Source organism: Choloepus didactylus, chromosome 7 (assembly GCF_015220235.1).
Source record: "Choloepus didactylus isolate mChoDid1 chromosome 7, mChoDid1.pri, whole genome shotgun sequence".
In the NCBI taxonomy this organism is placed as follows: domain Eukaryota; kingdom Metazoa; phylum Chordata; class Mammalia; order Pilosa; family Megalonychidae; genus Choloepus; species Choloepus didactylus.
Window position 1 is genome coordinate 126,251,690 of NC_051313.1, and position 14,028 is coordinate 126,265,717.

At 38.4% G+C, this 14,028-nt stretch overlaps 4 protein-coding genes across 4 annotated transcripts; 2 read left to right on the plus strand and 2 right to left on the minus strand.

The window, feature by feature from the left end:
* Positions 1-74: 74 nt before the first annotated feature.
* On the plus strand, positions 75-1,019 carry LOC119539102 (histone H2B type 1-K). Its single transcript, XM_037842251.1, has one exon. It carries the CDS (start codon positions 95-97, stop codon positions 473-475), a length of 381 nt encoding a protein of 126 aa, XP_037698179.1. The 5' UTR covers positions 75-94; the 3' UTR covers positions 476-1,019.
* On the minus strand, positions 843-1,154 carry LOC119539106 (histone H4-like). The gene has a single exon (XM_037842255.1). It carries the CDS (start codon positions 1,152-1,154, stop codon positions 843-845), a length of 312 nt encoding a protein of 103 aa, XP_037698183.1.
* Positions 1,155-7,313: 6,159 nt separating this feature from the next.
* On the minus strand, positions 7,314-8,866 carry LOC119539093 (histone H2A type 1). Its single transcript, XM_037842242.1, has one exon. The coding sequence runs from the start codon at positions 8,861-8,863 to the stop codon at positions 8,471-8,473; it is 393 nt and encodes a 130-aa protein (XP_037698170.1). The 5' UTR covers positions 8,864-8,866; the 3' UTR covers positions 7,314-8,470.
* Positions 8,867-9,158: 292 nt separating this feature from the next.
* LOC119539097 (histone H2B type 1-O) lies at positions 9,159-9,600 on the plus strand. Its single transcript, XM_037842246.1, has one exon. The coding sequence runs from the start codon at positions 9,175-9,177 to the stop codon at positions 9,553-9,555; it is 381 nt and encodes a 126-aa protein (XP_037698174.1). The 5' UTR covers positions 9,159-9,174; the 3' UTR covers positions 9,556-9,600.
* Positions 9,601-14,028: the final 4,428 nt, after the last annotated feature.

A 14,028-nucleotide genomic window follows, 5' to 3' on the forward strand; every position in this document is an offset into this window, starting at 1 on the left:
TCATCGCTTCCTTTGCATACGCGCTTCTATATAAAGGCGCCATCAAAGTTTTTGATGTATTGTTCCTGTGGGTTTTTGAACCCGTTTCGCGATCATGCCTGAGCCCGCCAAATCCGCCCCGGCCCCGAAGAAGGGCTCTAAAAAGGCGGTGACCAAGGCGCAGAAGAAGGATGGCAAAAAGCGCAAGCGCAGCCGCAAGGAGAGCTACTCAGTTTATGTGTACAAGGTGCTGAAGCAGGTCCACCCTGATACCGGCATTTCGTCTAAGGCCATGGGCATCATGAACTCCTTTGTCAACGACATCTTCGAGCGCATTGCGGGTGAGGCATCGCGGCTGGCGCATTATAACAAGCGCTCAACTATCACCTCGAGGGAAATCCAGACCGCTGTGCGCCTGCTGTTGCCTGGGGAGTTGGCCAAGCACGCCGTGTCCGAGGGTACCAAGGCTGTCACCAAGTACACCAGCGCGAAGTAAGTTTCCCAAGTTAGCCTTTTTACCCTGAACTCCAAAGGCTCTTTTAAGAGCCACTTACGAGTGTCAATACTAGAGCTGCAAGACTTCTTACGGTGTTCACGAGCAGTGCGTTCCACTGAGCAACTGGATAACTCGGTCAGACCAGTGCGAAGGACGGAGAGACACGAGCAGCACCCCTCTGGGGAGGACGCAGTGTATATAGGCAGGGAGAAAAGTGAAATATGTTCAGAGTGGGTAGTGTATATATTGAAACACGTTCAGATGCGGTAGTGTACTTACATAATAAAGAATGAAGCTCCTCTGGTGAAAGACTGGGAGGGCCCTTGAAAGGGCCTTTTTACAAAACGAGAGATGCCAAAATGCTCATTTAGCCGCCAAAGCTGTATAGGGTGCGGCCCTGGCGCTTGAGCGCATAGATAATGTCCATGGCAGTCACTGTCTTGGGCTTGGCGTGTTCCGTGTAGGTGACGGCGTCGCGGATCATATTTTCCAGAAAAACCTTTAGTACCCCGCGAGTCTCCTCGTAAATGAGGCCAGAGATACGCTTCATACCCCCATGCCTGGCCAGGCAACGGATGGCGGGCTTAGTGATGACTTGGATATTGTCGCGCAACACCTTACGGTGGCACTTTGCGCCACCTTTCCCGAGACCCTTCCCGCCTTTGCCACGACCAGACATTTTAAGCTAAGTGAATAAACCAGAAATGCTTATTATAACAGCAAATTTTTTATAGGCAACCCTTGCGGACCAGAGTTGAAACCGAAATAACTGGCGGGAATTTCCTCTGGTTTTGGGGAGGGACTAAAAGGAAAACAAGCCTGGTATGCTGCTTCCTTTTTTTTTTTCAATTTTTTAGCCGCAAGCCTTGGCTATTCTCCGTCTTTTTTTCATTTAATGTGCTTTCCCCACCACCACCTTCATACATAACAAAACTTTTAAGTTGTAGATAAGAAAGCAAAAAAATTCCTAAAACGATCGTTTACTATAGCTGTCTATTTTCTTTCAAGTATTTTCATTAACTTTGCATAAGACTACATACTATTTTGCTACATTTTTTTTCATATATAATGAAAATGCTGTCCTTAAAATAATTTCTTAGAAACAGAACGAGATGGACTATAACTGTGCAATTTCTTGATCTTTCAGGTGTATTCTAAATTCTCTAACAGCAATTGTTACCATTAGAAAACACGGTTCTAAATAGGCCTGCCTGATCCCACTTCAAACAGAGAAACAAGTCTCTGCTTTGGTGAGATGGTGAATTTATTGAAGATGTATCAACAAGGAACTGGAGGGGAAAAAAAGCTTTCCAAGACCAGTAGAGAGTGAGACGAATTATTTGGGCTTTTATAACCCCAAACAGGCAAAGAAATGGCTAGAAGCCAGAAGAAAGCAGAAAGGAAAAAAAAATAGGAGAAAGCTGTTTGGTTAGTATCTTTTTGTTATTTTCAGGTCCTCCCCTCATTCAGGCCTGTTTTTCAAGGTACTGATTATGAGACCATATGGTTACATCCCTCATCTTATTGCAAGCAATGCTGGGAAAGTTCCTGGAGCAGAGAACAAGTTTTTGTTGTTGAGATTAGAGCAACAGCAAGTTATTTTAACAAGGGCTTTTCATGGTCAGAATAACTCAAAGCTGCTTGAGTGAAGTGATCTTAATAAAGTTTTTTTTTTTTTTCCTCTATTGGCTATTGAAGACTATACTAACCATATTCCAGCTAAAGAATTATATTGAATATTTTCTACTTATCCAGCTATCACAATTTGTTATGCCAATGATGGTTAGAACCACTTTTAAAAACCGAATTCTATAGTAATCCAGATTTATTTCTTGTTTACAGAATTAACTTTTTAACTTTTAAAAAGTTAACCAGCTGATTAATCAGAATAGTATATTAAATATTTTGCCTACTGATTTAAGAAATTTGATTTCTCATGAACTTAATATTTTACTTAAAATTATTCCTGGAGTTTGTTTTTCTGAAGATCAAACTGTAGAGCTGAACGATTTTAATTACATGTAACCGAAAAATAGTTTTATTTGGCACTGTTATTTCTTCGCATTTAATAAATTTTAAAAAAATTTCCTACTCTTATCACCACTTATTCCTCCACATGATATTATAAGCCATTTTATCCAGTTCCAAGAAAAGAAATTCCTTCTAAGATTTTGCCTCAAACTGTTAAATCTAAACATTTATTAGGTAAATTTGATATCTTTGAGATATTGTGTCCTCCTACCCTGAAATATTGCATCTCTCCATCCATCCAGGTCTTCAAATGCATTTCAGGAAAGTTTTAAAAAGTAACATATAATTTTAAAAGTTAAAAATAACCTTGTATTTATTACAAAAGTCGTCAATTTTCATTAATGAAAAAGAAAATTCAAATGGGAAAGAAAGAGTTTTACATTTTTTAAGAACACCTTTAAGAGAATGATTGTATATTTCAAACATTTCTGAGTGTACATGATTTTTTTCAAAAGGTTTTAGAAATTTTAATTTCTTTCAGTATCAGCAGATTTTTTGCTGTCTTTTATTTCAATGAGTGATTTTAACAATGATGCATTACGTAAATTTCAAAGTATTTATTCCATTTAAGTCTCATTAAATTAATAAATTAAACATATTTTTCATTAGAATATTTTATTTTCTGGACTTAGGTTTAATAAAATAGAAGAAAAATTGCCAAACACCATTGGGAAAACAAAACAAAAAAACTGACTCAACTAGTGGAAGCAGAATTCAGTATACTTTATAGAGGACTAGATAGCATAGGTTAATTCAAGCAATTATTTAACTAGAATACATTTTAGAGAGTTCCCTCTACTTTAAAAATCAGTAAAATTCCCTCATCTGATTTCAACAGTTTTTGCATATATAAACCATACATACAGTAAATCATTTTATAAAAATGTGAGAATGCTATTCCGGCTCTTTTGCAACATATTATCTGACTTAAAATATCAAAGTAAACCCAGTTTGAAATCGTGGTATTTTTCTTGCAATCTCACATTCTTTTCCACTAGATCACAAATATGTAACTGAGAAATTAAGAATTAACAAATAATTGGGATGACCGAATGATTATATAATTACCTTTTTCTTACTTTCTAGTATGTTGTAGAATGGCCAAAAGGAAATGCCTGAAATTACTGAAACACACTGAACTGTAACCCAGATCCTTGATCTTTGATAATGATTGTATAACTATATAAACTTTATCTTGTGATTGTAAAAACCTCATGCCTGTCACTGCTTGTAGCCCCCCCCATCCTGCTTTATTAATTTAGTCTTATGATCACAAAGACAACCCCCTAATGTTGAACTTGAGTCAGCCCAGAACTAACCCATCCCAATTCCTAAAGTATCTGAGTAGATGAAGCTAAATCTAATCAAACTGGTCCTGCCTGACATGTGCAGTATCTTAAACTAACCTATAAGTGACCTATATATCATGATACATACTAAAAATCACACCAAAAATCAAGGCCACCATTTTCTTACATGTTTTTGGATTAAGCATGTAATCAATTTGTGCATAACTTCCATATATTCAGCCATTATACTCACTATTCTAAAACCTGCCCATCTTTTAAAAAGTATCAGTTACTGCAGTTCAGGGAGACAGATTTTAGGCCCACAGAGCAGCAATAAACTTCTTCTCCCTTTGAAACCCTGATGGCATAGATTGGCTGTTATGTGCATCAGGCAGAGGACCCTTCATTTGATTGGTATCAAATACAGTTGCAAGCTTTATTGCTCATACTTGGAAAATACACCCTGCACCTAACCACTGTTGCCATTATCTCTCAAAAGGATTACTGTAATAGCCTCCTGACTTATAACCTTACTTCCAAACTTTGCCTTAGTGAATTTTCAAAGAAATGTAACTCAGCTTAAGCTATTCCTCTGCTCAAAACTCGTAGTATGGACATTTAGAATCATTTTCAAACCTCATATTAAAGCACATAAAGCTCTGTATGAACTGACCTCTGCTTATTTCTGTGAACTTTAACAACACCCCACCAGATGCCTGTTCCTCTTCCTTAAAAAGTCTTGATATTCAACTTCATCTTCAACTTCCATAAACGTTTTGATCTTCTTTAAACATTCCAAGTGTGCTGCTGCCTCAGGTATTTGCATTACCTTCTTTGTTTAGAATACTTTCCCCAAAAGAGCAACATAATTTCTTTCCTGGTTTATTAAAATCAGCTTAAATACTGTCTCCTTAGAGTTCTTCCACAGTCACCCAAAAAAGAATACTCACATCTCTCCTGGTAAGGATTTTGTTTTCCTTATAGCCCTGACTACAACCTGAAATTCAATATTTTTTATTTTTAAATTAATTTTGTTTCTCACTGGAGTATAGCTGCCATGAGGGCAAGGAAATTTTGTTCATTTTGTATGTCCAGTTCCTAGTTCAAGATCTCATAGTACATTTGTTGAAGTTATGAAGGATTTTTCTTAAGTAGGTAAAATGTTGTGGGGGAATTCTGTAATTTGTTGAAAAATACCCTCTTTGACTGAAATTCATTTGTTTCCAAATTGATCATATCATGTTTCATTGATTGTCTAAAATGTACATATGTTCACATTTTAGCATCTCTTACATACGAGTGTGTCTTGAAATTGATGGCATGTTATAAATATGATTAGCAGCATCAACTTTGGTGTATGGGCACATGAGTATGAGTGTCTTAGATTTGATGAAATTCAGTATGAAAACAAGGTCACAGTCTCCTCAAACGTCTTTGTGTATCTGACAAAATGAAATATTTCCTTGGAATAAATTCTTAAAGGCAGAGCTGATCAAATTTTTGATGGGGAATTTGGTCTTCTCATTCTTTATCAAGTGGAAAAGTCCAGCAAATTAGTGACTGTACTACTGAAGCAAAGTGACCTACAGGTTTTTGGTTTTCCTTTTGCTTGTTATTTCTAAAAACCGTGTCTTCTACGTTTTGCCCTCAGGTGTTGTTACATGCAGGAGAGAAAACCAAGATCAGGCCTCATGTTCCCCTCTGATTTGGGATGGAGCCCACATGTAAATTGATAAGGAAACATAATCAATTATCTTGGTGGGGCAAGTTTAGGCCCTCAGAAATAAACTGGCTCTGGAGAAGAAAAGAGAAGCCAGCAGAGTATTTAGCTCTGACCAGACTGTGATCAGACTAAAGGAAGGGCTGCTAATTGTCCTGTCTTCCCCTCATTTACCTCTTTCTTTTCTCCTATAATCCCCCTACTACACCTATCTTTTTTTTTTTTTTTGTCCCTGCCCACTTTTATAAAATGTTCTCATCAAGTTTATCTGGAAACAAATGGAGGCCCAAAGTGTCTCTAATGGAAATACAAATGTCTACAAATAAATTTTTTTTAAAAAAAGCTCAATTTCACTAATAACCTAGAATGTTGGATTTTAAGTGAAAAAAATAATTACCTTAAAGTATTTTAAAGAGAGAGCTTTAATACGTTTTAAGGTTTTGTTTAGAAAGGCGCTCTACATATCACTTAAAAACATAATACAGATTTCAGATTTTCTATTAATATAGACCTAGTGGTATACATCAAGAAAATATTAGCATTAGGTGTTTAAAAATAGTGCAGTATATTGAAAATCAGTATTTTCAGTAAACTAAAGCAAAAGACAATAACTGTGAATGTGGTTTGCAAGATTGTTGTCCCTGTGAAAAATTTTAGTAATGATGGGAAAGAATCCTTCAATGTACCTGGAGTATAAATGGCAGCCTTTGATATCATCATCATAAAAGAAATAACATCTTGTTATTTTCTTAAACATAAGTTTAATTTCTAGTTTTTTTTTGCAGGAGTTAGCTAATTTTTCAAAATATGTTTGTTGTGGGTTTTTTTGGGGGGAGAAAGGACTACTGAAACTTTTTGTTTAATAATTAATTTAAGTAAATCAGAAGACATTTAAATACAGAACAGTTGAATAATCAGTAAAATCATTTGGGTTATACAGTTTCTAAAATTGTTATCAAAAGGCAAATACTGTACTACTGTCTTGGAGGTTCATTTCAGTCTCTATCATTGTAACTGAGATACTAAGAATTAACAAATGATTATGATTATTGAATCATTATATATATGTTTTCTTTCTATGTTGTAGGATAGGCAGAATACCTGAAATTACTGAAACTCAACTAGACTCACTGCTGTTTATACTTACTATTGTAATGGTTGTTGTGGCATGGCTTCAGCCCTGTTTACAGTTAATATTGTAATGGTTATTCTGACCTGGTCTCAAAGCTGTTTATACGTTCTATTATAAGGGTTATTCTAGGCTAGTCTCAGCCTTGTGAGTAGTTACTATTGTAATGATAACAACTCCATCCTCCCCCTTGTTTGAATCCATAAAAACCCTCCTTAGACTCGAGGAGACAGATTTTTGGGTCCATGGGCTATGTGCTCTCCTGTTTTGTGTGTAGCATTAAACTCTTGTTCTTTGAAACCGTGTTGCCATAGATGGGCTCTTAAGCTCATGGGGCAGAGAACCCACTGCTTTTGTCCTGTTATCATCATTGTAAGATATGGTTGTAGGTACTTTTTTTTTAATTTTTTATTTTTAAGAAATCATATTCACTCTAGGATTAGAAGTAGTTCTATTTTAAAATATGAGCAATAGAAACAATAAAAGGGAGTGAATATTTGAGATACCAGTATTCTAAAGAAATTCCAGACAGGAATAGAAGGCTTTAGGGCGAAAGGTAGGCCAGTCAAATTTAGAGCAAGGGTACCCCACAGGACAAAATGCAGGGGTGGAGTGGCGGTGAAGGAAAGTCTGAATCTGAATAGGAAGACAATCTCTCCTCTGTGAACAACCCTGTCAGAGGAGCCCGGAGACCTCGGTTTGTCAGAAGCACCAGCAAACACTCTGTACAACACCCATAAAACAGCCCCTTGTCAAACACTACCGTAGTCCTCTATTTGTATTATTTTCCTTCTCCACGGTGACTGGGCGATTTCTTAACACTTTACATTTGAAAGGCAATACTTACGGGAAACATTTCCTCAAACTTCTTGGTTTTAAGGTTTTATTAGTCTATTCTGCCAAGTTCTCATGAGGCAACAGCACTTGAGATTTTAGAGGTTATTTCAAATCTTCCTCAGCCTTTGCCTGGTCTCAGGGTGGTCTTCCCATTATTTTACTCGTTTCATTTTAAGAGGGTAAATTTAGGTACAGAGTGGGGAGGAAGTGCCTCGCTACTCGGGGTAAAACAAAGAACTGAGCTTTATCTACTGTCAGGAAAAAAGGGAAAAAAAAAGTTCTGGCTGACAGGCAGCTTTTGGGGAGGTGTAGATATCTCAAAGCTCTACCCAATGATCTGCAGGCGAGCTGGACAGATCCTTGGGCATGATGGTGACGCGCTTGGCGTGGATGGCGCACAGGTTGGATGTCATTGATGAGCCTTCTGCTGGTAGGCCTCGCACGCCTCTTGCAGCAAGATCACGGCCGAGCTCTGGAGGCTCAGGTCGGTCCGGAAGGGTGCGTTATCTTGAGCACCAAGCACTGAAACTGGCAGACTTCTAGTAGGAGCGGACTTCACGCAGCGCCACGGTACCGAGACCGACCTGGGTAGCCAACTGCTGGCTGCACTTATAAACGAGCCAGGGCGACGCTTCTGTGCCTGTCTCCTTTGTTAACTGAGAAAGCTACCGGCTGACTGTACACTCAAATTGGTTTTAAACTAAGAGCCAAATAGAATGACAGGTCTACTTAAATAAACTCCCTCTTTAGAACCTAGAACATGCTAATGTTGTTCCCTCCCCTGACCTATTTCATCTTAACCTACCAGCAAATTATCTATACTCTATTTTAACTATTTTAATCAGGAAGGGAAATGATAAAACTGTTGGGGTCATCCCCACAACAAATGTTAAGCTCTTTTCTAGAATACGTGGGTGGCTCTGAAAAGAGCCTTTGGCTTCGAGTTGTCAGAGTTACTGTAAATTGATCCTTAATCCAAGTGCAGACTTTTATTTGCCCTTGGCCTTATGATGACTCTCAGTCTTCTTAGGCAGCAGTACCGCCTGGATGTTGGGCAGGACACCGCCCTGCGCTATAGTGACCTTACCCAGTAGTTTATTAAGCTCCTCATCATTGCGGATGGCCAGTTGCAGGTGGCGCGGGATAATGCGGGTCTTCTTATTGTCGCGGGCCGCGTTTCCCGCCAGCTCCAAGATCTCGGCCGTTAGGTACTCCAGCACCGCCGCCAGGTACACCGGGGCGCCAGCCCCCACCCGCTCTGCATAATTCCCCTTGCGGAGAAGGCGATGTACTCGGCCAACAGGAAACTGCAGTCCTGCCCGGGAAGAGCGCGTTTTCGCCTTAGCGCGAGCTTTACCGCCCTGTTTGCCGCGTCCAGACATGGTAAAGTCAGCAAAAAAACTGTAAACTTTCCTCTGAGAAAGTACCACTTTTTATAACAATTTTTGAGCGCGAAAAAGCCATGTGTCATTGGCTGAAATTGCAGCTGCATTTTGACCAATGGAAATGCGACATTGGAAGTAGTTTATTCTGATTGGGCCAAAATAACGACTGACGTTAACCTGAATAAGCGCCAATCCGAACTAGGATGTCAAGTCCTCTCCTCGTTTGCATAAGAGTTTCTATATAAAGGGTACATATCGGAATTTAGCGATATCATTTTATTTTTGTCTGTTTAGGCGTTTCTCCGACCATGCCTGATCCTGCTAAGTCCGCTCCGGCCCCGAAAAAGGGCTCCAAGAAGGCGGTGACTAAGGCGCAGAAGAAGGATGGGAAGAAGCGCAAGCGCAGCCGCAAAGAAAGTTATTCCATCTATGTATACAAGGTGCTGAAGCAGGTTCATCCTGATACCGGCATCTCGTCCAAGGCCATGGGCATTATGAATTCTTTTGTAAACGACATTTTTGAGCGAATTGCAGGTGAGGCGTCGCGCCTGGCGCATTATAACAAGAGGTCCACCATCACCTCCAGAGAGATCCAGACGGCCGTGCGCCTGCTGCTGCCCGGGGAGCTGGCCAAGCACGCCGTGTCCGAGGGCACCAAGGCCGTCACAAAGTACACTAGCGCCAAGTGAGTTGGCGTTGGCTGCAAATCAATTCTAACGGCTCTTTTAAGAGCCACCTATATCCTCAAAACAGAGCTGATGCTTGTTTCGCGTCCTGGCTTATCTACTTTCAGTTTCCTGGTCTTCCGTGAAACTACGGTCTTCCGTAAAACAAGAGTCAGTTTACGGTCTAACGTGAAAAACAAGAGTCGTTGTTAGCGTTAACTAGCTGGGCCAACTAAGCAATCAAAAGTATAGAGCCGTTGCGGTCAAGGTAAGACCCGAGGAAGCGCCCTCGACCAATATAGCAACATAACTTGAGAGGTTACTATACCTAGCAAAAGTCCTGGAACTCGTGTTAGAAATAATTCCCTGGCTTTTTAAATTTGCAATTTAAGAGCTTCCGACTTGTAATATGGCCTCTCTCCAAGTCATGTTTAGCCGTTTTGAGTTAAGTAGCGAGAAGGAAGAGAAATTAAGTAGAAAGCGAATTCTTGTCGGGGTACAGAGTTCGATTCGCGCCCAGGGCAGCGGTTGCGCGGGCAGTTTGAATTTGCTGAGAGTCCGCCTTTACTACGCAACCTGACTGGCTGCCGACATCACCGAAATGACGTTTAGTTTGCGCGCGAGCGAGGAATCCACGCTTTCCAGCTCTGCAAAACTGTAAGGTGACTCCCGTTTTTTCCTTCCCTCTTTAAATCAGGATTTTATCCCTTTCGGGAATGAGATTTGTTTACTATTTTTGTTTTCACTAGAGAGAAGGAAATTTGAAGGATGTAGTTTTCGGCCTGAGAAATACCAGTGCTTTGTTTTTAAAATCGTGTGGCAGTAGGAAACCCTTTTACCGTAAATCCGTAATAGAAAGTATTATATTAATTCCGTAATAGTATTATATTAGTTTGGAGCTGTAATAAAGGCAGAGAATCTTGAGGGCATTTATTCCAGACTCTTCTGAAACTAAAATCAGTCTATTTTAAAGCTCCTGTGCTTGGTATTTTAAATTCTGATTTTGATTTTGCCTAGAAAATTAGCACCTAATTTATCTAAAATGGATCTAAATTTAGCACGGTAATCATATCTGAAACAATTACTACTTTGTTAAATCCTCTTTCAAGTATGCTCTTCCACCTTGTAAATTCAAATCCTACCCATCTTTCAACACCCACATCAATCGTATTTAACTTGTCCAGCATTCGGAAAGGGCTTGCACATACTTTCTTATATATCTTCCTTGATTTCTCTCTTCCGGGTTTGTTGTACGTGTTCCCCACATAGAGACTGTACAGCCAATATGAAAGAGAGATAAATATTCCTTCTGTTCTGGGTTAAATTGTGTCCCCAAAAAAGGTATGTTCAAGTCCCAACCCCCAGTCCAATGAAGGTGATCCTATTTGGAGATAGGTTCTTTGAAGATATTATTAATTAAAATGAGGCCAAAGTGGATTAGGATGGGTGCTCATCCAACGTTGGGTGTCTTTAGGAGAGGAAATTTGAGACAGACTGAGAAGAGAGAGAGAGAAGATGGCCAAGTGACAGAGGCAGAATTTGAAGAACACTAATGGATTGCTAGCAAGCCACAGCTTTCAGAGGAAGCATCCTTCAGATTTTGGACTTCTGGCCCCCAGAATTGTGAGACAATACATTTTTTGTTGTTTTTTTTTAGCCACCCAGTTTGTAGATACTTTATTATGGCAGCTCTAGGAAACTAAGACACCTTCCTTTCTCCATTCCGCTCCAATGATAACTGAGTCCTATGAATAAGCAGTATAAATTATTTTTATGTCATTTCTTGTCTCTGATTCCCTTCATTTATGCAAATAATCAGATGATAACTTCCAAGCTGAATTAATTTTTATTGTTGTTTCTTTGTGTTATTGGATATAGGAATCAAAATTAAAAGCCAGAAATTGTGGGAAAAGGAGAGGGATTGGGATATGAGTCATAGGCATGTTCTCCAGCCTTAGGTGAAAATTTATAAAAACTAAAATTTTTGAAAACTGTACAGAGGTAAATTGAAAAGGTCTCAGCTAATTCTATTATTTAGAAAATTAAACTACCTAAAAGGTATATAAATAAAATTTGCATCTTTTGTGTTATTTCACATTGGTGGAGTTCCCTTAAAGTAAGGCTAGGTTTAATCTTTTGTTTGAGAAACTCAGTACTATCAATTCAACCCATTGTTAATCAGTTTCAGTAGAACTGGTTCAAAGCTCAACTAACAACATATTATCATAAATGTACATTGCCATATATATTTTATTACAAAATGGCTTTTTGTTGCTCAGCATATTATTTTTTAAAATGTACATTGCCGTATATATTTTATCAGAAAATAAGCAGTTTCTTGTTGCTCAGATACTTACAACTAATTGGCAGGCCTTCCCCAGAAATCACAAACCAGAATGATACCTGGAGCATAATCTTAGATCAACTTAGAACCAGCTATTCTTAAGGGACTTTTTTTATCACTTACTATTCTGTCATCAAACTGACAAAATTTTTTGAAAGGTTAGTGGCCCTGGATCTAGATACCATGCAGATACCCATTTGTCAATTACAGCCTTATCTTTGACATGTTAAAGTCAATTTGATCATGATATAAACTTTCATTAATTTTATTTTCAATTTTTTACAATATATGGAAAACATCCAATTAATATTTACAAACTATCCATTAATTTGAATAAATTATTTTAAGCTTTAATTTCAGAGTTGCTTTTCCTGATATTGTTCCCAAATTTTGGATATACAACACTGTTTAGTGTCTGCATTGCCTAAAGGTATGTATGCATTCTGCACATAAAAGTTTTGACTTTTAATGAAAAAAAAATTATGGATTCCTGCAGAACTTAATATATTATTAATATTTTTCTTAGTCTTTGTAAATATATATATGTTCATTTACTGTGGAAACTGTGCTATATGCATGACATTGGGAAACCAGATGAACGGTTTGTCCATGCCCACCACTGTTCTGGTATTTCATATCTGCGAAAGTGGTACAACTGCATTTGATCATTGTGTGGAAGTGATGTATACAAGACCCAACCTGAGCAAGTACTGAAGGAAAAAAATAACTGCTAGAGCAAATGGCTCACACTCCAATTATTTCTACTTCTGAAATATAGTTATGCTTTTTGCTTTTTAATAACATGGAGAGTTTCCTATAAACTACTGTATGAAAACAAATATCTAGGTTTGAAACTTGGCTCTGCCACTTACTGTAGCGCATTGGCAACTTATTTGAATTTCACTTTTTTCTCATTTTTAAAATGGGGATACAGTAGTTCCTCTCATGAAATACTTTACCATGCTTAGAAACAATGTCCTACCTATAGTGAGCATTTACATTTGCTAGCTAATACAACTACCAATAGTAGTAGTAGTCAAAAGCAGTAATATTATCCCATTCAGGAGTATGCGTGAAAGTAGATTAGAAAGAGAATTGTATCTCATTGTTTACTTTTTCTGAAAGGGGACATGATCTAAGATATTGATCTAAACTGATTCATGTACATGGCTAATGATTTGTCTGGATGAACAAGGATTTTCAAGGAGGCAAAACTGGAGATTTGTTGACAAGAAGTTTTGGGGAAGAGTGATGTGGATGAACTTTTGAGAATGGTCCCGGAGTATAAGAATGATTTCCCGTGTGAATGCTAATCAAAAGTCTCACTCTTCAGAGGAGACTACAGTAATCAGGTATACAACATCAACCATGTGGATGTCGCTATGTCTCTTTTCCAAGCACCCCACTTACTGCCCAAGCAGTTTGTAAACAAGGTGTCCAGGGTGGCAGTGGAAAAGGTTTTGCATGAGCTTTATAGTACAGACTTAGCTCACCAAGACTGACTCAGATACTGAAACTGCTAAGTGTCCTATATGAAAGGACAAGTATTCTTGGATCCTTTTTGTCATGGATGAGGCAGGAATTTGCCTTCACTGGAATAGACATTTTCTATATTTGTATGTACTTCCCTTTCTCTTATGCTTGTCTATGGCCTTACTGAATACTTTATATTCCTCATCTCTCACAACATTGTTTTGACCCAGATCTATACACTACAGAGAAAAGGTAAGGCAATGCCTGGATGGCCATAGGACTCACTAGTTTTAATGGGTGCCACATCCCTCAGATGCAGCAGCCTTACCAACTTTGGAGAACTATGTTAAATTGGCATCCAGGAGTTCACCCTATTGGAGTGCTATTCAATTTGATGTTGTATATTGCTGAACAGTGACAAAAACATGGCATAATTTCTCCCATAGCCAAAATATATTGGTGAAAGAACCAAGAGGTAGAAATGGAGTGGCAGCTCTCATATTACACTTAATAACTAACTCAAAAATGTTTTGCTTTTCATCCTTACAACTCAGGTCTCTGCCAAGTTTTTGTTGTTGTTCTTAAGTTTTAGCATCCAAAGAAGGATTCTTCCACCAGTGGACCAGAGATGACGCTATTAAATTTTATTGATTTACCAGAAATTTTTAAATTTTGATATT